Raw genomic sequence first — 25,087 nt, forward strand, 5'->3', positions numbered from 1 at the left:
TTGCACTTGGAACTCGCTGCAGGATCAGGGTCTTAGGACCATAAACTCTTTGATGTGAGGACTGGTTTGTACTATAGATCTGTGCTGTTTCCAAAACAATGGGGCCACAATCTCCAGGGCGTTATTGTAATATATATATATATATATATAATCAATAACAGCAGACAGTAATAAATAGTAAACACTTACCTTTACAAACAAAGCACTTAATATGAAAATATTTGTTCTGAACTCTCAAAACTTCCCCTTTGCATGGGTTTCCGCAGTTATTGCAGAGAATTGCTGTACCCGATGGTTTCTCCAGGTGGCTATGTACAGCCTGTGGTTGAGAAACTGTAAAGAAAGAGAAGTTGTATAAGAACATACAGTAGATTAAAAACTTCTGCTGGACAAATTACATAAAACAATGGTCTTATTAGACAAACAAATAATGAAAATTGACATTTCAGTCAAAACATGCCATGAACGTGAATCCTGGGCCAAAGTGGTCTCACTTGTTGGTGTTGGCCAGCTCCTGAAGTGGTCTTTTTAAACTTTATTTTAATTGAATTTCCTTTAGAGTCATATGTTAGTGTAAACAGTCTGCTCAGAAATTTAAAGCATCACTGCTGATTTTCACTTCCATTTAGGTTACCACCGCAATTATGAAAAAGAATTGTACACAGCTTATGAATTTCACAAGCAATTTGAACAAAAACATTTTGGATCAAGGGTTGTATAAACAGAAAATTCAACTGCCTTTTTTTTCCAGTTTGCATCACACTGTTTAATTACAATTTTAAATTAAATATTTTGTCAGTTCCAAAAAATAAAAAAAATCAACCAGCTCTAGTTACAAATTATTTTGCTGAAACTGATGTGTCACAGGATCTCAAGCACCTGATTCCGCCCCAGACTATAAGCAATTACGAAAGACTTTCCTTTAGCTCATCTGATAAATGCTTGTGCTTTTAGAACCAGAGGATCTAAGTTCTGCTTCCACAGGTTACATGACATTCCAGATAAGCATAACCATGAACTATTATGTGCACACTTATTTGTTACAATAGTATTATGTGATGACAGACACTGAAGATACTACAAAGATATTGTAAAGTTTCCTTAACTTTTGAATGCTGAGCTCCGCCTCAGCAAAATAAAACCAACTGCACTCTTCCTCTGCCTGCAACCTCACCATGCATTGTTAAAAGCCTACACATATTAATTGTACATCCTCCAAGTCCCCTCTCATGGCTAGTCTTTTTGGTGCCTCCCTCCACGTCTTCCTAAACAGAACTCTTTGGAAAACACTGGCATAGATCTTCAGATGACCCTTCCCCTGCCTTGTTACATGCTTTGATGAGAATTGAAATAGCTTAAAATGTTGATATATAAAGTATCATCATTAGCATCAACATTAGCACCCATTGCTATGAATGGGCTCAGAGCTATTTTTCATGGGTACTGCAAACTTAGAGAGATATCGCTACATCAGTTGCACATGCTTTATGTTTGAAGGTTTCTTTGTACCCATGACAGACTTTTTTCAAATGAAGGCTGAGAACCTGGAGAACTAAGAGGCCTATGCTCCCAGCTAGTCCTTTGCCCACGTTAATCCCCCAGTTTGGAAAACACCAATGTACTGTAAATAGCAAATTTCCAGCCAGGAGACACAAAGTTTGGGGAACATTAAAGAATGTTAAGCACTATGACATTACTACAGAGTTCTGGTACGGTACACGCTTGGTAATCTTGGTACTCATATAATTGTGCTTAGTCAGCAGACACGTTCTTCGGTATGTGGCACTGAAGCACTAAGATAGTGATTAATTTATTACTACATTAAAATACATCTGAAGCTACTGAAGGAATAACTATAATAAATATGACTTGGTGAGTGGAGCTCTGATCTCACTTATTGACATCCAGAGCAAAATGTTCTCAGCTCAGAAGTCAAAATATAATTGCTTCTAACCAATAGTTTGCAAACTCAAATCGAATTGGGGGTGTGGGGAGGAAAATCACAATGTGATTTGCCCCTTACATCATCACTAGTGATAAAGAGTCTGCAATCAGAACTTCATTGACAACTCTGTGGCAGAAAAGTAAGACAGTTACATAGTAGCTTTCCTCATCATAGCCACATACAACAAATATGAATTCTTCTATCACAAAATTTGCCAACATAAAGACCAGGATACAATTTTCACAAGGGCCTAAATCTCTAGGAGTCTAAGTCTCAGTAAAAGTTAAGAGAACTTAGCTAATTGAACCTATAGCAGAATTTCTGGCAAGCAAGATATAACCATTGATGTTGGAACTGATCCAGAATAGTGGGGTTAAAATACTTATTCTCATATAAACTATCATGCACTCTTGCAAATCAGATTCTATGCTAAACATATCCAGGCACTTTCTTCAGACTCCCAGGCACAGTCACCCTTTTAGAATAGTGAAAAACAGAGGTAAGATGTTGTTCTGCTTTCCCAGAAGTATATATTAAAATGTTGAGCAAGACATTTTTTATGAAACATGCAAATACCTAGTAATTTGTATTGCAAATACTTAATACTGGAGGAAGGATCCTGCCCTGGAAGAGAGATGATCTAATAGGTATTTTCTATTTCTAATCTCTAAAAGCGAAAGCCTGCAAACTTTTCCTCACACAAGTATTCATGTAAAGTACATACTCACTTGAGTAAGGATTTTTATGATTAAGCTGTAAGTTTACATATAAAAGAAATCATATGCAATATGCTAGGGATGCATGCATAAACTTTGTTTTTCTACGTTATGTGACTTTCAGTCAAATATATTTTTCTATCACATTTAGTAAATAGTACATTGAACTTTCAAGATCGTCAGCACCGAAGGTAAATGTCATTTTAAATCAACTTAAATCTTCTTTTGATAAAAAACAAACACACCCCAAAAGCAACTCCCCGCCGACTCTTTACTCTGTATGTTACAGGTTAAAAATAGTTGATAGGTTAGAGTAAAAAAGGGATTCTAAAGGTCTTTATGCATTATGGTAACAAATAAAGGCTGCAATCCTGCTGTCCTTCTGCAAGCAAATGCCTATTGACTTTAACAAGAGATGCAAGTATATAAAGGCTGCAGAACTGAGCTCATTTAGGCTAGCAAAATGTTGAGCAAATTAAAAATGTGCTGCCATCTTGTGATTTAAAATAGAAATTGCAGCTATTAGGTTTATGCAAAAGAGCATTCCAAAGAATTATAGGAAATGTTGATCACAAACTTTCTAGTTCTTGTAATTTTGCTACAGTACTTTTATTATTTGTACATTTTAATATGTTAGGTAACAGTGCCTATGGGCTGAATTATTAAAACAAATTGTAACAGGCTTGTATTATGACTTGCCACACCCATAGTAGTTTTTCCACCTGGCAACAGATTAATACAAGGAACTAACAGAGTAAACAAGGGAGAGTAAATTACATACTGAATGTCCCTCTTCAACTCCGGGGATTCAGCACATCATTGTAAAGTTGGGGTTTTTTTCCCCTCAGAGTGTTTCCAGATCAGCTTTAAAAAGTTTTCGTACAGTCTCACAAGAAGAAAACAAATGCAACTTAAAAATAAACTTATCAGTGGTGTTATGTCCTCTCATATTGACCAATAAATTAACTAAATTAAATTAAATCATAAATTAAATAAATTAGTAAAAGTGCTATCAGCCAATTACTCCTTAATTTTCCTTTATAACTATTTCAGGGCTAAAAGTTGTCTCCCTGTATTTACTCTAACACTGATCCTCCAAGTACTTGTGCATATAACTTTGTATGTAGAAGGTTTTCAGAGCAGAAAGACATTAATGCAGTCAACCATGCAGATGTTTCCGCTGCGTGAAAATTATCAACATCTTTTCTAGTAAATAACTATAGATTTTTATTAAAGGGTTTCCTCATTTGGAATTGGCTGTAACTGCTGCCTGAACTCTGGACGCTTACATGGAAACTTCATGTAGTGTTTGTTAAAAAGAAACACTATGAAAAGGTTATTGTCAACTGCACCCATTCTCACAGTCCCACCTCCTCTGGGGCAGCAAGACTTACTGCAGGTTGTTTCCCTTGAATGCTAGCATTGATTCAGAAATGTGCATTAGGGCCAAGTGCTCTGCATAGCTCCCTATAATACCTAACCTGCAATGTATCTGGGAATCAACACAGTAGCTTTTTTTGTTACAGTAGGACACAAAAATTAAATAAATAAAAAATAAAAAAGGGGGAGGGGTGGGCGGAACATATCTGGCATGTTCTTGCCATCTTTTTGATGTCTTAGCATTTTTTGTTTAACAATCATTTTCAAGCCAGGAGTGGAAATGAAAAGTAAAGAATTATATGTAGCTAAAGCACAGGTATGCAACAAACTGTAGAACAACTATAACTTTTTGCTTGCATTCCATTTTTTAAATCTCACAAGGATGCATTTGACATTCAAAAAGAACCATGTTAAATAAGCACGAATGAACAACAAAAACCAACAGGGTGCTTTATTTTCCTCTCAATTCAAAAAGGAATTAATTAATTTAATACATTAAAACTGATCAGTGTTTCACCCAATATTCTCTGTGAATATAACCTCTGTGGGGTCATAAAAAAACTATGTTTCTTCATAGAGTTAATTAAACACCGTCTCTTTCATCTGGAACAACAATGATAGAACATGAGAAATAACTCCTTCAGACTGGAGAACTCTTCTTTTATTCAAGTTCTACTACATTTTTAACTTACATGGATTTCAATAAAGTTTTAAATCCACTCTCTTTATATAGTAATTCCTATCATTTTACTTTTGTTTGTATGTGTCAAAGTTTAGCTTCAAAGTGTATGCGTATGCACCATCAACATATTTTGTTAGCAATATGCTGTCATCTCTTGTGGAGTTTAATGATTATACAATATTTTAGGTCATTTAGCATAGCATCCTCCTGATTCAAGTTCTCATTAAAGTTTGAGTGATCACATACTTTTCCTAGATTGCTGAACTGAATGAAATTTGTAAATAAAGGTGAATTTCTCTACACTTAAAATAGCCTCTGCTAAATGGAAATATAGAGGGAGCTCTTGTTGTGTTGTTGATGAACTATGCATGGAGCCCAAAATCTTGCCGATGTTCTGCTGTGACTGGGTCTGGTACTTCCACAGGTCTGGATGAGGAAGCAGACTATAACTACCCATATTAGAAAGTCACTGATGGTTCGTGCATCCTTACTTGCTTCTTCAAAGCCCTAGGAAGAATTTCCTATATGCATATTCCCACAAGAAAAACAACAGATTATAAAGAAATGACTAAGTGTAGGACACATTTCCAAAGCATTGCCACATAGGCACTATCTGGTGCCGGGAACTTTGTTGCTGATATTCTTCCTAAATATCCATATGACAGGACATCCTGATCACTGACAGTGCTGCAGCCTAGGGAGGGCTGCAGGCCCAGCTGAGGGCAATTATACACTTTCTGGTGGGGGGGCTGTGAGCCCTGAGTGGCAATCACTGAGCTAACAAGGTAACTGGGGAGAATATAAGGGGAGGAAACAGGAAGCAAGAGGAGCTCAAGAGGAGCTCAGGAGAAAGCTCAGAGAGAACCTGGGCTCGGAAGTGACGGATGTAGGGAAGCCTACCTTGCCGTAAGCATGTATTGCACAATTATTACTATGTAAGAGGGTAATAAATACACACATTGGTGTAAGATAAACAGCCTGGTGTGTGTGTTTGTGACTGGAAAACCATCTGAGCTGGCTAGACAGTGAGGTTCACTGGGTAGCGATGGAGATGTCTTGTGACAATCCAGTATCAACATATTTCTGATATCAAAACTCAGACAGCCACCGAAATCACAGGTTACCTACTGAGTACTCAGCAGGAGTGAGGTGCTGCTCCAATTAATTCTAGTATTAAATAAGGTTTATTGAATTAGCAGTGACTCATTGAAAAGAAGTAAGATTTTCACTTACATACAACTGTCTATATGATGACCATCTATATGGCCCTGATAAAACTGATCCTGGAATACTGCACTGAGTTTTGCACACCTTAATGCTGGAAATATAAAGATGAATTGGAGGGAGTACATTATTAGGGCAGTAGAGGTATTGATTTATACTGAGTGAGGGAAAATAATTCAATATGTATAATATGGTTGAGCCACAACTGAGGGGATATGGGATAATTTGGCTAAGCAATGACTGAGGGAAGACAAGGAGAATCACCTACAAATATCTGAAGGATGTAAGTCTGGAGAGGAATTATTTAGAGGACCAAAGTGGGCATTACTAGAAATGGGACAAATTTTTAAAAAAGATATAATTAATGTTAAATATCAGAAAAAAGTGAAATATCTGATCATGAAATATATCGATATTAGACTGGGAATTGGAGATTGGAAATGTTTGGGAGCCACGTTGTTTGGGAAATATAAAATTAAGTTGATGAATGCGATAGATAGTTTCCGGTGGGGACTATCATGCAATGGCAGAGGGGTGCATGAGGACTTTCATGGATGTTTTCCATCTGATGAAGTTTACTCTTCATTAGAACAGTTTTTCAAAGTAGTTATTTAAAAACCTTTAAACCACACCAAAATTCATGTGAGATATTACGTGAATAAACTTTTCCATCCCCAAAGAACAAGTTCCCATTATCCTAAAAATGAGATTCATGGTACTGGAGACATGCTACTTCTCACGCCAAGGAAACTCTGCTGATTTCCATATGGATGGTGTATAGCAGAGCAATACATTCCTCCACAGCCATCCCATCCATGACTGGCATCTTCTACCCATGAAATAGAAACAATAATGAATAGCTAAACCGAGCATAAAGGTTTAAGAGAAATCAATGTCCATTCCCTAGTTCATATGAAAATATGAACAACAAAACACAGGCAGCACTCCCAGCTTTGGACACCAATGAGCAGCTCTAGTGATGAATACTACTGCACATGTGTGGACGGATAGAAAGTGGCTCAATACTATCAACATCAAACTGTTCCATCATTAGGGTTAGAAATCGTCACCAAAATGCAGAACAGATAAATGAGAGATGGGAATGCCATTCATTCATTAAATGTTAGAAAGACAAATGTCTCAGGGCCCTAACCTAGGGCATGAGAGACCTGAGATAAATTGCCAGCTCTGCCACAGACTTCTTGTGTGATTTTAGGCAAGTTCTGTAGGTCCAGATTTTCAAAAGTTATTTAGGTAGCTTAAAAAACAAAACAAAAACCAATAGAAATTAAACACCTTGCACTTTTGAAAATCCCACTCGGTGCCTATCTGCATCTTTAGACAGTTAAATATCTTTGAAAATCTGGCGCTTAGCCTTTCTCTGCCTTAGTTTCACATCTGCAAAACCAAAGCACTACACAGTACTTCCCTACCTCACAAGAGGGTTGTGAGGATAAATACATTAGAGACTGTGAGGTAAGCACCTAAGATAAATTTTTCCTTTAAAAATCCTTAAGACCCTCTGTAACTTTGCTGGGTACTGGGGATGTTCCTCTAACCCTCCTGCGGGAAGCTGCAGAGCAGAGCCACTGCACAGATGCTACTCCAGCCTTCATCGCCTTTGTGCTTCCTTTCCCTCTCCCCTGAAGGGTGGAGGAAGAGCGAAGGGCTAAGGGATCATGGAGTGGTGACTCCTCCAGGTTTTCCCATCCCTCCCTCTCAAGCCCCAGAACATATTATCAATCAGCTACAGGTTTATGTTCACAGCCTTTTTCAAGATAACCCTCTCATGTTAACTGTCCCCTCAAAAGATTTTTCCATCTTAAATCTGACAGAAAAATAGATGGTTAAAGAAGTTTGTCCACTTGGCAATGACCCATTCACAAAAAGACCTCAAAATTGCATCCAGTTCTCTGGGAGTTTGAAATCTGACCACTTTACTGTATACTAACTACTGACTTCCTAAAGAGATCTTTTATAGTGACGTTCAAGTAGTGTACTTTCTGAAGAGCAGGGTACAGTTCTTCCAAGGAATTCTTGTCAGTTGTTCCTACACTGCACGGCAGTGAAGCAAGCAGCATTATTCTTTCTTTTGCACAGTTTATCTGACATATTTCTTCGCAGTCCAATGAACTACACAGAAAAAAACCCAAACAAACTTCATGTTCAATGAAGTCTCCAATTCTTTTCTAAAACTAAAATACAGTAATTTAATACATTAATCCAAAAGGGTCCAGATTAGCAATCTTTTATCTTTGCCCTATACAGACATATTAAATATTCATTATTAATAAACTGGCTATAGTATCTCTTCCCAAGGCACTAACAAAAGGTTCTGAAGTCTCATTCAGTACTGCCTAAGGATCAAAATCAAGTAACAGATTTACAGTGTTGGCTGGCACAGGAGACCCGATTCTTAAAACTGTAAGACTGAAACACCATATGACACTACTACTGATTCCTGAGTACTTGGCATGGGAGATAGTAGGAAAAAGGTCACAGGTTACCTTGCACAATGCAAAATAGGCTAGTGCAAACACACACAGTAAGATACAGAGTACAATACAAAGTGCTCAAAGCCAAACAGTTTCAAATCTTCCCATATGTTCACATGCAAGATACACAATACACTGCAAGGAAGCTAGCGCAAGCAAGCCTGTTTTATTTAATCATAAATGTATGTCTTTAACATTCATCATTTCAGTTAATATGACTCTCTGCTAGTTTTCAACATAAATTGTGGATTTGTATATTTTTAGTGAGTTTGCACTGCATAAGGATACTGAACAACTCTCCCAACGTAGCTGCATAAAGCACAACACTTTTTGTCAATAGAATTTAATATGAGATTTAAAAACAACTAATAAGTTAAACAAAGCCATGGAGTTTTAAAATGTATCACCAGCATGAAACTCAGTTAACAGAGTGACTGTCATGCTAATTTGTAACTCAGTATTTTTCCAATTAACAGGAATATTTAGCTCAACTTAAAATAAAGCAGTTCACATTTAACCATCCTTCTGCACTCTGCAACACTAACATGCAATAGTACATTCTGATGACAATACACTGAACAATTTAATCACAGAAAATTCCAAATGAGAGGTGAGTCATTTCTTGTGTAAATCCCCCCAAATGTGGAATCATCACACTGTACCTGTATTCTCTGGCATTCCAGCATTAATTCAGTCGGTGACACAAGAAATACTGCCAGACATACCACCACTTCAAATACCTACAACCTGCACAGAGCACAGCTGAAGCACTTGTTGAACAAGTGAATTTGAAGAGTACTTGAACAGATGAGTGAAACTGCACCAGCACTCTGCCACTGGAGCGCCTTCCTGAGAGAAATGTGGCAAGGGTCATATGACTCCTGCAGCTCCCACACACAAACAGGATTATAGCCAAGAACTTACTGCCTAGTAAAAATAGAACTCTACAGAGGCCTCAAAGTTCTCACATTCACAGGACAGCCATCACTTACGAACAGGCCCCAATATATGTTGGCCTCAGTGTTGTTATCCTTTTTGACCCAAGCAGGTAGCCAAAAATTCAGGATCTAGCAGGTTGTTCCAGTTAGGAGGAGAAATTGGTGACAGTCAGGTATTTCTTTGATGTAGTTTTGCTTATTTACAAAGAATGTACAAAGTCCCATGTCTCTGAACACAGAATAAATCAAAGAGCAGGAAACAGCTTCTTTTGCTCACAGCACCAAAAAATATCCTTTTCCACCTGATCCCCTGGCCCATACATCATGCGTTCAGCTGCTCCTTCAGGCTGCCTGTGTGACTCCCTGACCCTCTGTGGTCTACCTTTTATCCACACATACACACACCTACCTACCCTGATCCAAAACAATATGAAGCAAAGCCTCTCTGTCCATACAGTGCAAAACTCCTCAGTGCATTCACACAACCCTTTGTCTCAGGTGGGGGCCTGTGACTAACTTGTCCCTACAGTTAACTGAAAAGTACATACACCCCCATTAAACTCAGCAAGGTTTTAACCTGACCACTAACAAGTTTTCATCCAGCTCATGCAAACCATAGTACAGTGTGTATCCATCAAGATCACTCTCTACAGCAGATAAAGAACAACAAGGATAATGAGCTCCTAGTAGAAAGAGAGGAGCAGAACACTTGGACTAAACCTCTAAACAACTTGAGTTTCGAGTTGGTTGTGTTTGTGAAATTCATGGCCACAAAGACAAGCATGCACTGCAGTTGTTGGCACCAATGGGAAACCTGCAAAACCTCTCCTGTTAGCCAGTGTCCCTGCCTCTCCCAAACATATACATATCTACTTCCCAGCACCCAGTAGGAACCACCCTAATGTACTCAGACGGCTGGATGCACAACTAGCTCTTCAAGCAGTACTCCGTGCCATTCCATTCCAGCAGGCTCTTTTGGGAGCTACCTGGTATAAAAGGCCGGCTTGGGAAGCTGGTAGAACTCCCTTTTCTCTACACACACATCAGACACCCTTACTTATGATGAGCAGTACCTTACTTCATGAGTTGTTCCTTTGAAATAAACAGAGCTGCTAGCAGAGTAACTAACAACTGAATATTAGCAAGGTGGCAGCACCTTGCCAAAAAGGTTGCTTTTTCTTCATAATTTCTAGCATTCCAGAGGGAGGCTGTGTTCAAAAATCATCCGGCAGCCACAAATTTATAGTACTGTGTGTGAAATAGTACTATAGAAATTGTATTTTTCAATTCACCTCATACAAGTACTGTAGTTCAATCTCTATCCTGAAAGTGTTACTTACAAACGTAGATTTTTTTTTTGTTACATAACTGCACTCAAAAACAAGCCAATGTAAAACTTTAGGGCCTACAAGTCTGTTCAGTCCTATTTCTTGTTCAGACAATTACCAAGACAAAAGAGTTTGTTTACATTTACGGGAGATACTGCTGCCTGCTTTTTATTTATAATATCACCTGAAAGTGAGAACAGGTGTTCAAAAGACACTGTTGTAGCCAGCGTCGCAAGATATTTACATGTCAGATGCACTAAAGATTCATATGTCCCTGCATGCTTCAAACACCATTCCAGAGGACATGGGTCCATGCTGATGACGGGTTCTGTTAGATAACGATCCAAAGCAGAGTAGACCGACGCATGTTCATTTTCATCATTTGAGTCAGATGCCACCAGTAGAAGGTTGATTTTCTCTTTTGTCTATTTTTAGAAATCTCACATTGGTATCTTCTTTGCGTTTTGTCAAATCTGATGTGAAAGTGTTCTTAAAACAAACATGCTGGGTCATCATCTGAGACTGCTGTAACATGAAATATATGGCAGAATGCATGGAAAACAGAACAGGAGACATACAATTCTCCCCTAAGGAGTTCAGTCACAAATTTAATTAACGCATTATTTTTTTAAATGAGCATCATCAGCATAGAAACGTGTCCTCTGGAATGGTGGCTGAAGCATGAAAGGGCACACAAATGTTTAGCATAACTGGCACGTAAATATCACTCAACGCTGACTACAAAAGTGCCATGCGAATGTCTGTTCTCACTTTCAGGTGACACTGTAAATAAGAAGTGAGCAGTAGTATCTCCTGTAAATGTAAACAAATGTTTGTGTCTTGGCGATTAGCTGAACAAGAAATAGGACTGAATGGAATTGTAGGCCCTAAAGTTTTACATTGGCTTGTTTATGAGTGCACTTATGTAACAAAAAAAAAACTACATTTGTAAGTTACACCTACAGTACTTGCATGAATTGAAGTGAAAATTACTATTTCTTTTGTTTCGTTTTTACAGTGAAAATATTTGTAACAAAAAATAATAATATAAAGTGAGCCCCGTACACTTGGTATTCTGTGTTGTACTAGAAATCAATATACTTGAAAATATAGAAAAACATCAAAATATTTAATAAAGTTCAATTTATATTCTATCGTTTAACAGCGCAATTATTCACGATTAAATTTTTAATTGCAATTAATTTTTTTGAGTTAATCTTGTGAGTTAACTGAAATTTAATTGATGTTAAATATATGCCATTATTATTTAAGTCAATCTGTCTTGGTAAGTTTCTAGATATTATTATATCAATGAATGAATGAATGGTTATGACAACATAATTAAAACTGGGGTGAGCGGCTTTAAAAAAAAACAACAAAACCTAAAACCGAAACACACTTCCCCTCCATCTTTCATATATACACAGTACCTACTTAATTCTGATTAACCATCTGGAATAATATATCAACAGTCGTGGTGGATTCTTCATCACTGACAATTTTCAAATCAAGATTGGATGTTACTCTTAAAAACATGCTGTAGTTCAAACAAAAATTAATTCAAGGAAATCCTATGACTGCTAGTACAGGAGGTCAGACAAGATTATCCCAGTGGTCCCTTCTGGTCTTTTAATCTAGGAATGTGTGATCAAATAAAGGACATTTCTTGAGGTTCCTGGTAGGAACAGCTGATAGTTCTTAGATACTACAGAAATCCCAGTGTACTAGACAGAAATGAGTAATTCTAACAAAGGCAGAAGCCCCTTGAAAATGTTTCTTTTTGATATATTATTTACAGGAAATATCCATGATTTCATCAGTTATTAATAGAAACACAGTAAAGCACATTGCTTTGTTAGTCCAACACTGACTGCAGGAAAGAGAACAACATAATTATAGAAGATTAGAGTTGGAAGAGGCCTCAGGAGGTCATCTAGTCTAACACCATGCTCAAAGCAGAAACAACCCCAACTAAATCATCCCAGCCAGGGCTTTGTCAAGCCGAGCCTTAAAAACCTCCAAGGATGGAGATTACATCACCTCCCTAAGTAACTCATTCCAGTGCTTCGCTGCCCTCCTAGTGAAATAGTTTTTCCTAATCTCCAACCTAGACCTCCCCCACTGAAACTTGCGATCATTGCTCCTTGTTCTGTCATTTGCCACCATTGAAAACAGCCTAGCTCCATTCTCCATGGAACCTCCATTGAGGTAGCTGAAAGCTGCTATCAAATCTCCCCTCACTCATCTCTTCTGCAAACTAAATAAGACCAGTTCCCACATCCTCTCCTCATAAGTCATGTGCCCCAGCCCCCTAATAATTTTTGTTGCCCTCCGCTAGACTTTCTCCAATTTGTTCACATCCATTCTGTAGTAAGGGGACCAAAACTGGACGCAATACTCCAGATGTGACCTCACCTGTGCCGAATAGAGGGGAATAATCACTTCCCTCGAGCTGCTGGCAATGCTCTTACTCTTGCAGCCCAATATGCTGTTGACCTTCTTGGCAATAAGAGCACACTGTTGACTCGTATCCAGCTTCTTGTCCACTGTAATCTCCAGGTCCTTTTCTGCAGAACTGCTGCTTAGCCAGTTGGTCCCCAGCTTGTAGCAGTGCATAGGATTCTTCCATCCTAAGTTCAGGACTCTGCACTTGTCCTTGTTGAACCTAATCAGATTTCTTTTGGCCCAAACCTCCAATTTGTCTAGGTCACTGTGGACCCTATTCATACCCTCCAGTGTATCTACCTCTTCACCCAGCAGTGTCATTCGCGAACTTGCTGAGTGTGCTATCCATCCCATCATCCAGATCATTAATGAAGATGCTGAACAAAACTGGCCACAGGACTGACCCCTGGGGCATGCTGCCTGATACCGGCTGCCAACTAGACATCGAGCCGTTGGTCACTACTTGTTGAGCCCGACAATCTAGACAGCTTTCTATCCACCTTATAGTCCATTCATCCAATCCATACTTCTTTAACTTGCAGGAAAGAACACTCTGGGAGACGGTATCAAAAGCTTTGCTAAAGTCAAGATATGTCATGTCCATCACTTTCCCCATATCCACAGAGCCAATCACGTTGGTCAGGCGTGACGTGCCCTTGGTGAATCCACGCTGACTGTTCCTGATCACCTTCCTCTCCTCCACAATGGATTCCTTGAGGACCTGCTCCATGATTTTTCTGGGGACAGAGGTGAGGCTGACCGGTCTGTAGTTCCCCAAATTTTCCTTCTTCCCTTTTTTAAAGATGGGCACTATATTTGCCTTTTTCCAAACATCTGGGACCGCCACCAATTACCATGAGTTTTCAAAGATAATAGCTAATGGCTCTGCAATCACATCAGCCAACTCCCTCAGCACCCTAGGATGCATTGCATCTGGCCCCATGGACTTCTGCATATCCAGTTTTCTAAATAGTCCTTAACCTGTTCTTTCACCACTGAGAGCTGCTCACCACCTCCCCATATCATGCTGCCCCGTGCAGCAGTCTGGGAACTGACCTTGTCTGTTTTCAGAGTAGCAGCCATGTTAGTCTGTATCCGCAAAAAGAACAAGAGTACTTGTGGCACCTTAGAGACTTAACAAATTTATTTCAGCATGTGCTTTCGTGAGCTACAGCTCACTTCTACAGATAACCTTGTCTGTGAAGACCAAGGCAAAAAAAGCATTGAGTAATTCAGCTTTTTCCACATCATCTGAAAATAGGTTGCCTCCCCCATTCAGTTAGGGTCCCACGCTTTCCCTGACCTTCTTGTTACCCTTCAAATCCCTTGCGAGCTGCAAGTCTATGTGCGCCTGATTACACCCCTGCATGCTCGAGCAATATTTTTATACTCCTCCTTAGTCATCTGTCCAAGTTTCCACTTCTTGTAAGCTTCCTTTTATAATAATGACAAAGAAAGTCTTGCTGTAAAACAATCTCTCAGTGGTGAACACTTCAGTAAACTGAAACAAGATTGACCTGTCATCTGTAACTTGAGGCAGCCTCTGACTAACAATGGGCTGAAACCAGAACAGCAGATCCAAAAATCCCACCTCTTACCCAGAACTTTTGGGTGTTCAAAATCCAGATTCAGGTCCAGATCAGAATGCTGCAGCTTGAGACCAATTCTGCTTCTGGCTGACACAGTAAGTAACTGAACTCTCTGCCAGGAACAGCTGAATGACATTTATAATTTACCTCATCTCTTTGGTTTTAGAATTATTCAATTTCTAAACTATAATTTGTAGTTCTATACACATTAGCAGGTAGCAAATGAAACTGATGTCATTGACTTTAAAATTCTAAGGCAGTATGACTTTATTGTGTTAAATATTTATGTACTACCTACACTGGGCCATATCCTTCCTCCCATTACTCATATGAATAGTCCTTTTGAAGTCACTGACAGACACTCTGGCTGGCACTGCAGGTTGTTCCAGGATTTGGCCCATTCAGTTTTCCCTGAGGCACTTTCAGTTTGGCAGAAATGCAGAAAGCACTTTGCTAAACAGCAACACTCAGAAGGAACAAAAATTAATAGGCAGAAAATGTGCATGAGCTTTCGGGAAAAAAAAAATCACAGCTCTTCCCCTGCTGTCAGTTTCATTCTCTATCAGAAGTCTGAACTATACGTAAATAACCTGTATTTAGCTATTATACTATTTATGGTGCAGTCAAATAATGAACTAATTTGTATTTACAGTTCTACTTTCAACAGCATTTAATGTATATAATCTTAGAGCCTCCTCTGCAATCTCACAGTGTTGCTACTGCAAAGGCAAATCATACTTCAAGAGCTTTAGGGCTGTCACTGCTGTTTCATTAAACCAATGCCAGAGAAGTTATCAATTTCCATGAGCACAGGTATGGAGGATGTGCCACTGACTCAGCTGAGCTGGATAGGAAAGAACAGCGCCAATGATACAAACAAGAAAGTTCTTCAAGACACAGTGATAACATTCCTGCATTTGAGCAAGCAGTCAGGGTTATGGACTTAGACTGATTTCACTCATTAAATAGACTTTTTCAAACCAACCAAACTAGATGCTTTCAATATCCTGACATTCAAAATTATAGCAATTTACAGATATGATGAACATCTGCCATATAATCAACACTGCAGAAAAGGACAATCAACTCCGTTCATTTTCTAATTTGCAGTCAAGTCCAGGGCACTGCAATAATGGCTTCACTGTATCCCTTACCCATCTTTGTTGCAGATCCATTTAACCAAGGTTACATTGCTCAGTTCGTTGCCTTTATTGTCTTTTTTGCAAAAGTATCAATAAATAGTTTAGCAATGAATTTAGGACACTGAAATGCAATTGACTGATGGGAATTCCTTATCATGGCAGCAGTGGTTTTAAATGATGTAATTGTTTTTTAAACCTATTCTGAAATAAATTCTGGGGTGAAAGTGAGCCGGTACAGGCTGGTACGGCATATTGGTAAGAAGCCGGTACTGGCCCATATGCAGCCCATGTTAAAGCACTGTCCCTTTTGTCTCCCCTGTTGGCAGCCCTTCCGGTAGGGTCCATACCAGCAGGGCCACTGACGGAGGTGGGGAAGGAGAAGGGGTACCAACGTTAAAGTGTTACCGCAGCAAAGGACCCTCCTTAAAGTGCTGCCGCGCTTTAACATCGCTTCCCCACCCCCATCGGCGACTCTACCGGCAGGGACCATACCGGCAGGGCCGCTGATGGGTGAGGCAAAAGGGGCAACGACGTTAAAGCTCTGCCGCAGCACTTTAACATTGTTGCCCCTCCCTCCCGGCCACCAACAGGGGGGAAGCATGGGAGGGAGGGCAGCTCCCCCTGGCCGGCGATTTAAAAGGGCCCGGGGCTGGCTGGGGGAGGCTGACCCCCCCAGCCTTGCCCCTTCCACCCAAGGCCCCGCCCCTTCCAGGGGCCAGAGCCAGGCCCCATACCGGTAAGAATTTATTATTACTTTCACCCCTGAATAAATTATATCTTTCACAGTCACCACATGCAGTTCCCCATCTCAACAAAAATGAGCAATAATTAAGGGTTCAAAATACTATATAATGTAACTCTGTGTTCACATGCTCAGGGCTTTCTTCAACAACCATTTGTGAAGTGAAGTTTTCCATGCTTGGCCCCAACTTAAGGTTTTGGGTTCTTCTGCACTAAAGCAAACTTCCTTTGCCACTTGAGCTGGGAGAGAGCGAAACAAGTAAGCTTGTTTTCTCCACAGTAAAAGAAACAAAAGAAATTCTATCAGGTATTTTTAAACAGAACTAAATAGTGTCTCTGCAATAAATAGCCCTATGTAATCTTATGCAGGAGGCTGTGTCTTTTTAGGCAGCTGAGTCTGCGTAGCCATGGCTTTCATGAGCTTTCTTAGGTCTCCAGCCTATTCAAAACTGGTGTGTATACACCTTTCACAGGACATAGATGTTGCAGAGTCCCTCCCACCGATGCAGCTACTTCTCCCACAGATGTTGACGGTGCCTTTCACAAAGCCTAAGCTCTGGGTGAATTTCACTCTGAATCAGCTGGAAAACACACTGAAGCTGTATTTATTAGGTGTTTCTCTCTGTGCTCCTTAAGTTATTTCTTTCCACATTCACTGCACTACTTCAGATTCACTGTCATTTAAAGTTTTACTTCCCTTGTTCTTTTCTTGCATTAAAGATAATCTGACAAATAAATTAACAGAAGTGTCATAGGCCTGCCTCTGTGTGTGTGCGCGCGCGTGCACGCACACATGTGAACATGCCCCATCCCTGACAAAAAAAATCTTCATTTAAGAATTGCCACGGATGGAAAATCCACCACATCCCATAGTGAATTATTCCATTGCTTAATTGCCTCCATTAATCTGAACTTGAGGAGCTTCAACTTCCACTCATTATATCGTTATACCGTTGTCTGCTAGACTGACAAGCCCTGTTTTATCAAAATATTGTTCCCCTTGTAGGTACTTATAGATTATGACCAAGTTAGCCCTTCACCTTGTCTTTGTTAAACTAAACAGATTGAATTCCTGGAGTTTATTGCATGTTTTATAATTCTTTAATTATTTTATGCTGGTTATTGCTCCCTTCTTCAATTTGATTTACCAGAATGTAAGATCTTTCCTCTTTAGTTATTGTCGTTACAGTAGCATTTAGACAGCCCATTCGGCAACTGTGGCCCCGTTATTCTAGACATGTGCACCCGCAGGAGACAGAAGGCGCTTACAAGATGGACAAATTGTGGTAGGGAAAACACAGCCACAGAGAGGGTAAGTGACTTGCCTAATGTCTCAGAACAGGCAAGTGGCAGAACCAGGAATACAATGCTGGACTCCTGACTCCCAGTGACTTATCTATAAGACTACACTCTCTCTCTTGAGGGCATCAGACAAGGATCTTATTTCTTCTAGAGCTTAGACCCATTTGGTTATCTTACCATACTTGCAAGGTGTTGTTCAACTTTGCCAGTAAGCTTAGTCCTCAGGCATACAGGCTAAAAGCCCACCCATATGGACTGAATGTAAAAGTCTTGCAAATCATATGTTAGGTCCAATAATAGTAACAATGTCTGTTGAAGACTAGGCCGAGAAAGTTTACATATGAAAGTCTGGTTACTAGCCATTCTAGAGTACGTTGAAAATACCATAGCAGAACAATTAGACCCTGCCAAAAACCAGTCAGCATAGAAGAGAGCACTCATGCTGAAGTGAAAAAAATGCTTCTGTGATTGTCCACACAGGTGAGCTCTAAAAATTCACTTGCAGAGAAGCATTCCTTATCATGTACATGGCAATGAAACATACATGGGAATAGTGTTAATTACAATTTGCATGCCAGAGTCATCTACAGAAAACTGACATCACCTGTGGCTTTTGCAATATGGGGGCCCAGTGTAAGTATACCATAGTTTGCATCATGATTTTATGAAGCAGAAGAGCTTAAAAACTGGACTAGTTTGAGAGTTTACTCTCTGCCCAGAGTAAGAGGCTGTGCTGACCCCAGAAGTAATTGTGATTCAGCAGGTCACAATTCCTTCCCTGATCCCCAATTACTGTTAGGGAAAAAGGAACCTACTGCAGTCCTCCAAAGGGTGCAGTTTACCTTGCCCATCATATGGGCCCTGCTCTAGTGGCAAGTAGGGTGGATCGAGCCAAGATTCTGCAAACTCCCAACTCCCTTCCACTCACTTGCAGAGGGAAGTAAACAGAGAGGCGGTGAGGTCCTCCACACTTGATCCAAGAAGGTCTAACTTGGCTGAGTGAAGGAGGGGCGTCTAATGCCCTTTTACTCAACTGAGTGGCTAAATAGGATAAGAGAACAACCTAGCTTAATAGTGATTCAGGTAGGAAGAAATGATAGGATGAAGTTACGGCCTGCTTACCCTTTAGAGAGCCTTTTATTATGATGCTACATACAGCATATCAACAACCCTCACAAATGCACATGCTACAAGGAGAAATTTGCTGAACTTATGAAACTGAGGATAGTCAGTACAAAATAGGAAAGAGATTGGATCAAAGGAGACCTGGTCAAATGGGGTTATGGGCTGACAAGCGCAATTTAGTGCAGAAAAGCTGCCAAGTAATGAGGATAAGGGAAACAATTAACAAAAGAGATTATTTCCTAAAAGGTCAGGCACTACAAGACACTAATCAGGGAAAGGATTTGACAGCAATAGCGGGAGAGAAACTAAACCCATCTGCTGAATATCTGGCAGTTAATCAGCAAACCAAACAGGCTAATGGGATGTAATGTATTAATGGAGGGCATAACAGAAGTGATTGTAATGGCACTGTTCAAAGAACTGGTGAAATAATGTCTAGAATTCTGAGCACAGTGTTTGATGCCATTTTATGAGAGGGATAGTGAAGAGCCAGAGTGACCACATGGGCCGTTAGCTGGGATGTTCAAAGTTCTACACAGTAAGCAAAGAATTTAGGAATCTGCATCCATTAAAAACCAATGTGACCTTGGTATATATGTGATCATGAAGGGTGTAGAAAAAGTGGCAGGCTCTGTAAAAACAGTAAGACCATTTTGAGAATTTTCTTTGCACGGAGGGAAATTAATGTGCAGAATTGTGGTGTTTAGATGTTGCTTGAAATTATTAGAACTAGGAGCACTGTCTGTTGGGAGTCTGAAAGGACAGGAAACAGGAAGGAGGGGGAGGAGTTGAGGCAGAGTGAGTTACAGAGGGTGCAGCAGCAGCTTGGTAAAGAGGTTTCCACTTTAAAAATAAAGTCCTGTTGAAGTTTGTTAGTACCTTGCCTGGTTGATACAACAAGAATAGATGGCTAAAGGGTACAGTTCAAGAGGCAAATGTGATTATTTATAAAGAACTAGATGCTAGCTCTCCATTGGTCCACACACTTCAAAGTCCACTGGAGTTTTGCCTTTGAAAAAAAGTCAATGGCCAGTTATGGCCCTTAAAAAGGCAATAAAAAACAAGGTGCCAGCTAACTAATCAGATGGACTTAAATAAGCTTCACAGCCTTCTTCTGTCCTAGAATGTTATGTAGACATTCCTGTAATTCTGCTGTTTTGAGCTACCCACACCCTAAAAATATCAGAAGCTAGTAAGTACCAGATTCTACAGACAAAAAGCTTCTAATTGCATTGTCCCCCTCAAGAGTTTTTTCTAGAAACTAATGTAAGAGAGCATACAAATCAATCAATAAACAAGGAAAATTGTAGATTAAGAGACCTGGTGACAAATGCAGTCAGGACACAGCACGTCGCTTGTTTTGCAAAATTTATTTTGTTATAAAGGGATACAGCTGAAAAACAGCAGGCCAGATCCTCAGTTTGTCTATATGGAGCAATGGAGCAGCATTGATTTACACTAGCTGAAATGGCCAAGCATGTATGCTGGGCAGACTCAAAACTGCTCCCATTGAAATCAATGGCAAAACTTTCATTGATGTAATGGGAGCAACTCCACGCTCTAATACTTTTTAAAATATAAACCATTTCTGATCTCAGTAGTTGTATTTTCTTATTAGTTTGCTACAAAATTTAAACTGTTCCCTATTTTGCTGTGGCTACTATTTTCCCTCAGCTCCATCTGAAATGAAATAATGGCTATGGGCACACTCAAGTACCAAGAAACAAAATCTAGAAATATTTGTCCTCACAGCTGTTTAAATAAAGCTGTATTCCAGGCCTATAAGCATGAGTTCCAAACAGACCAGTTTCTGGAATTATTAGCTCTCCATTTTTAGGAACCAATTAGAAATAGAGGTAAAACAGCATGATCTCTTTAAATTACTAATTGATGTCTCCATGGAGGTCAAGGTGAACCTGAGGTAATTAAAATATTAGAAAGATACTAATACCATCCAGTAATTTGTCTGTAAAAACCTATGTGAAAGCCACACAAAGCCCCGAAGCTGCAGATTAACATTTGCAATGTGTTTTAATACAGCAAATGCTATCAATGCAAAACACATAAAAATGCAGAGTCCAATAACTCCTTTCCATGGCAAAAGTACAAAAGTTACATAACAGGAGTGCCAAGATAAAGGTGTGGAAACGCTGACTCTCCCCCCTCAGTGGTCTTGTGGAAGGCAATGGTCATGGCATGGAACTGCATGGAGCTTGAGGGATTTGGGAACTGTGACCCAACTTTGTAGATTACTGGTTATCTGCATATCTGTCCTAAGACCTGTAGCTCCTAGCAGCACAGCTGACTTGGTGGTCACACTGCTCTTTAGCTGCACAGTGAGTACACTAACCTACACACAGAGAGAGCGGTAGATGCCATGGAGCAGAAATTAATGTTGACTTAAATCGTGTTGGAGACACGGTGCCTGCATGGCTTTCACCTCACCTCAGCCTCTCCATGGAAATGTCCTTTGCTCATCTGGAGGACTGATTCCAGTTTGGGGAAAGAGGGCTGTGTGCTTCATTTCTCTTTCCTCTGATCTTCAATCCTGGCCCTGTTTTCATGCTAGTTATATGTATTTGCTCCCATCTGTCTTGCTGAATGGAGGTCAAACAAGGGGGCGGGGGGTGCGAAACACATTTCCTGGCTAGGAACTGAACAAACATTTAGAGCCAGGGGATAAAAAAAAAATAGTTTAGAGGGAATTTCCATGGCTAAGCTCTTCATCCTCTCCCAGCTGGAAACAAAACAATAATAATGCCCATGTGTTACAGTAACTCCAAAAGCAAAAGAGAAATAAAATCAAGTAGACAGAATGTTTTTATACTGCTAGCTAAATCATGATGAATTGCCCCAATCACTATTTACACATTTGCTAATCTGCCACTAAACCTGTATAAAATGTCAGATCTATGCTGCACCATCAGGCACTACAAACATTAAACTCATCTTCCAAAAGCGTGTGCCCTGTTTGCAGTGAAAAAGTTTGGGGGGGGGGTAAATCAAGAATGTGGGTCTGATCTTTTCCTAGGTTTTATTTCTGTGTTTAATTCTGACATAAATGAAGGGGTTAGCCATTGTTTTGTTGCAGTCACCTAGTCACTTCAATTGCTTGCTTGTCTTGGACTTGCAAACAAGTTGGAGCTAAACTGAGCCTTACGATAAGTGGGTACAAATTAATTAATTTCAATTAAATTGTGACTGCATACAGCACGGAGCAATACACTTTTATAATTTTATTATATATGTACAAATGAAGCTATTGTTTATCCCTATAGAACACATCAGCACAATAGTTTTCATTTTCACATACAGGCTATACAATTTCAGTGATCAACAGTCCTTCAAAAGTACTTTCATCAGAGTAATGTGTAATATTCACATAAGCATCAGTCCTGAACCTGGAACTCCAGTGCTACTTTCTGCACATCTCCGTAACCAAAACCTCTATTTATCTGCAGCAGATAAATTTTCAAATTGTCCAGACAGCAAATTCTTTGAACAGATGGGAAAGAATTTTACTCTGTACACTTTGCAATCTGACATCCTCTTCAAAAGCTGACTCAGTTTCAGGTCAGACCAGAATAACTCTAGACAGAAAGAAACTTCATATTAACCCTTAACAGAAAGACCAGGAATAAGCAGACTTAGTCTAATAATAATTTGGATGATTCATAAACAAGATGCATGCTATTTTTCATATATATGAGTGATTTTAATATGTGCTCCATTTCTGTCTGTTGCAGGATTAGATCAAAATCCTAGACCAAATTCCATATTATTGTAACTCTACTTATTTCAGTGCAATTAAAACAGAAATGAATTACTATTATACCTACTTTATCTGATTCACTGAAAAAAATGTTTATGTGCATGATATATTTCAGGAAGAGAATTGATAAATGCTGTTCAGAAATAATATATTTTGCACTTTGTTCACTGGAAGGGAATACTGTAACATATGGTTGGTGGAGAGAGGAGCTGGTATTTGAGACAGTTTTATAAGACCAAATAAATATTAAAAGAAAATAAAGGCCGAACACAAGGAAGAGTATTCTATTTTAGGGATCCTTCTTAAAAAGATCTAAATGGCATTTAGTTTCAGAGACTGAATCTGATTAGCACTATCATCACAGGCAAAAAATACAGTGAACCTAACCTGTAAAGAAAGCCCAAGTGCCAGTCATTTCAGTGCTTAGTCTTTGAGAACAAAGTTTTTTTCCACCCACAACAGAAGCTTATTTCTTTTCATATTAAAATAGCACCCAGAGGGTTTCAGCTAACCAGAGTTTCTTATGCTGCAGGTTGTTCTTATCCTCTATATATGTTTTGATAGTCTGATATACATAGATCGTACAGACAGATGAAAGTCATCACTATTTTTTGTAAAGGGCAAGGAAGTTCCAGACTCCTTCATTCTGTGCCAGTTGCCAATAAGCCTACAGATCCAATTCAGTATTTTGGTAGCAGTGTATTAAGCTCACAATAACTTATGGCTGGGAAATGTGAGTGACTATTCCTTGACTTTTGTCCTACCAAGTCAGCTGGAATCAGCCCGCCTTTTCTTGCTCTCCATTTAAGAGCCTATCTTGACTGGGCCTTCTTAGGGTATGTTGACACTACGAAATTAGGTCGATTTTATAGAAGTCGGTTTTTAGAAATCGATTTTATACATCTCCACTAAGGGCACTAATTTGGCAGAGTGCGTCCTCACTACTGTGGCTAGCATCGACTCACGGAGCAGTGCACTGTGGGAAGCTATCCTACAGTTCCCGCAGTCTCTGCTGCCCACTGGAATTCTGGGTTAAGCTCCCAATGCCTGATAGGGCAAAAACATTGTCGTTGGTGGTTTTGGGTACGTCATCAGTCTCCTCTCCCTTCCTCCCTCCATGAAAGCTACTGCAGACAATCATTTCACACCTTTTTTCCTGGATTACCCGTACAGACGCCATAGCACAGCAAGCATGGAGCCCACTTAGCTCACCGCTGCTGTTGTGAGCATTGTTAACATCTGATGCATTATCCTGCAGTATGTGCAGAACCTTGCTAAGAGACAGCAGCACGAGGACAATTTTTGAGGAGGACATGGACACAGATATTCCTAAAAGCATAGGATGTGGCAACTGGGATATCATGGCGGCAGTGGGGCTGGTTGATACAGTAGAACGCTGATTCTAGACCCAGCAAACAAGTACAGACTGGTGGGACTATGTAGTGTTGCAGGTATGGGGTGATTCCCAGTGGCTGCGAAATTTTCGTGTGCGCAAGCCCACTTTCCTGGAACTTTGTGAGTTGCTTTCCCCCGCCTTGCAGTGCAGGAATACGAAGATGAGAGCTGCCCTGACCATTGAGAAGTGAGTGGCGATAGCCCTGTGGACACTTGCAATGCCTGACTGCTACCGGTCAGTCAGGAATCAATTTGGAATGAGCAAATCTATGTGGGGACTGCTGTAATTCAAGTAGCCAACGCAATCATTGATGTTCTGCTATCAAGGGTAGTGATTCTGAGAAATGTGCAGGTCATAGTGGATGGCTTTGCTGCAATGGGTTTCCCTAACTGTGGTGGGGCGATAGACGGAACGCATATCCCTATCTTGGCACTGGACCACCTTGCCAACCAGTACATAAACCGAAAGAGGTACTTAAGAACATAAGAACGGCTGTACTGGGTCAGACCAAAGGTCCATCTAGCCCAGTATCTGTCTACCAACAGTGACCAATGCCAGATGCCCCAGAGGGAATGAACCTAACTGGCAATGATCAAGTGATCTCTCTCCTGCCATCCATCTCCATCCTCTGACAAACAGAGGCTAGGGACACCATTCCTTACCCATCTTGGCTAATAGCCATTTATGGACTTAAGCACCATGAATTTATCCAGTTCTCTTTTAAATGCTGTTATAGCATTTTAAACTTCTCAATGGTGCTGAAAATACTGGTGGATCACAAGGGACATTTCACTGACATCAACGTGGGATGCCTGGGAAAGGTACATGACATTCGCATCTTTAGGAACTCCGAGCTGTTTGAATAGC

The 25,087-nt window shown here is 39.9% G+C and overlaps 1 protein-coding gene across 6 annotated transcripts in view; it reads right to left on the reverse strand.

Annotated features, from left to right (window-relative positions):
* Positions 1 to 25,087, reverse strand: part of ABLIM2 (actin binding LIM protein family member 2) — a 237,860-nt gene that overhangs the window by 166,700 nt on the left and 46,073 nt on the right. For 5 of the 6 annotated variants that reach the window (XM_050947634.1, XM_050947636.1, XM_050947633.1 and 2 more), the window contains exon 2: positions 190 to 333. In XM_050947634.1, the coding sequence (XP_050803591.1) occupies positions 190 to 333 (144 nt within the window). Of the gene's footprint in view, positions 1 to 189; positions 334 to 9,104; positions 9,247 to 25,087 lie in introns of those variants that run through there. The other variant, XM_050947631.1, reaches the window with a different exon arrangement.

This window comes from Gopherus flavomarginatus, chromosome 3 (genome assembly GCF_025201925.1).
Source record: "Gopherus flavomarginatus isolate rGopFla2 chromosome 3, rGopFla2.mat.asm, whole genome shotgun sequence".
Lineage (NCBI taxonomy): Eukaryota > Metazoa > Chordata > Testudines > Testudinidae > Gopherus > Gopherus flavomarginatus.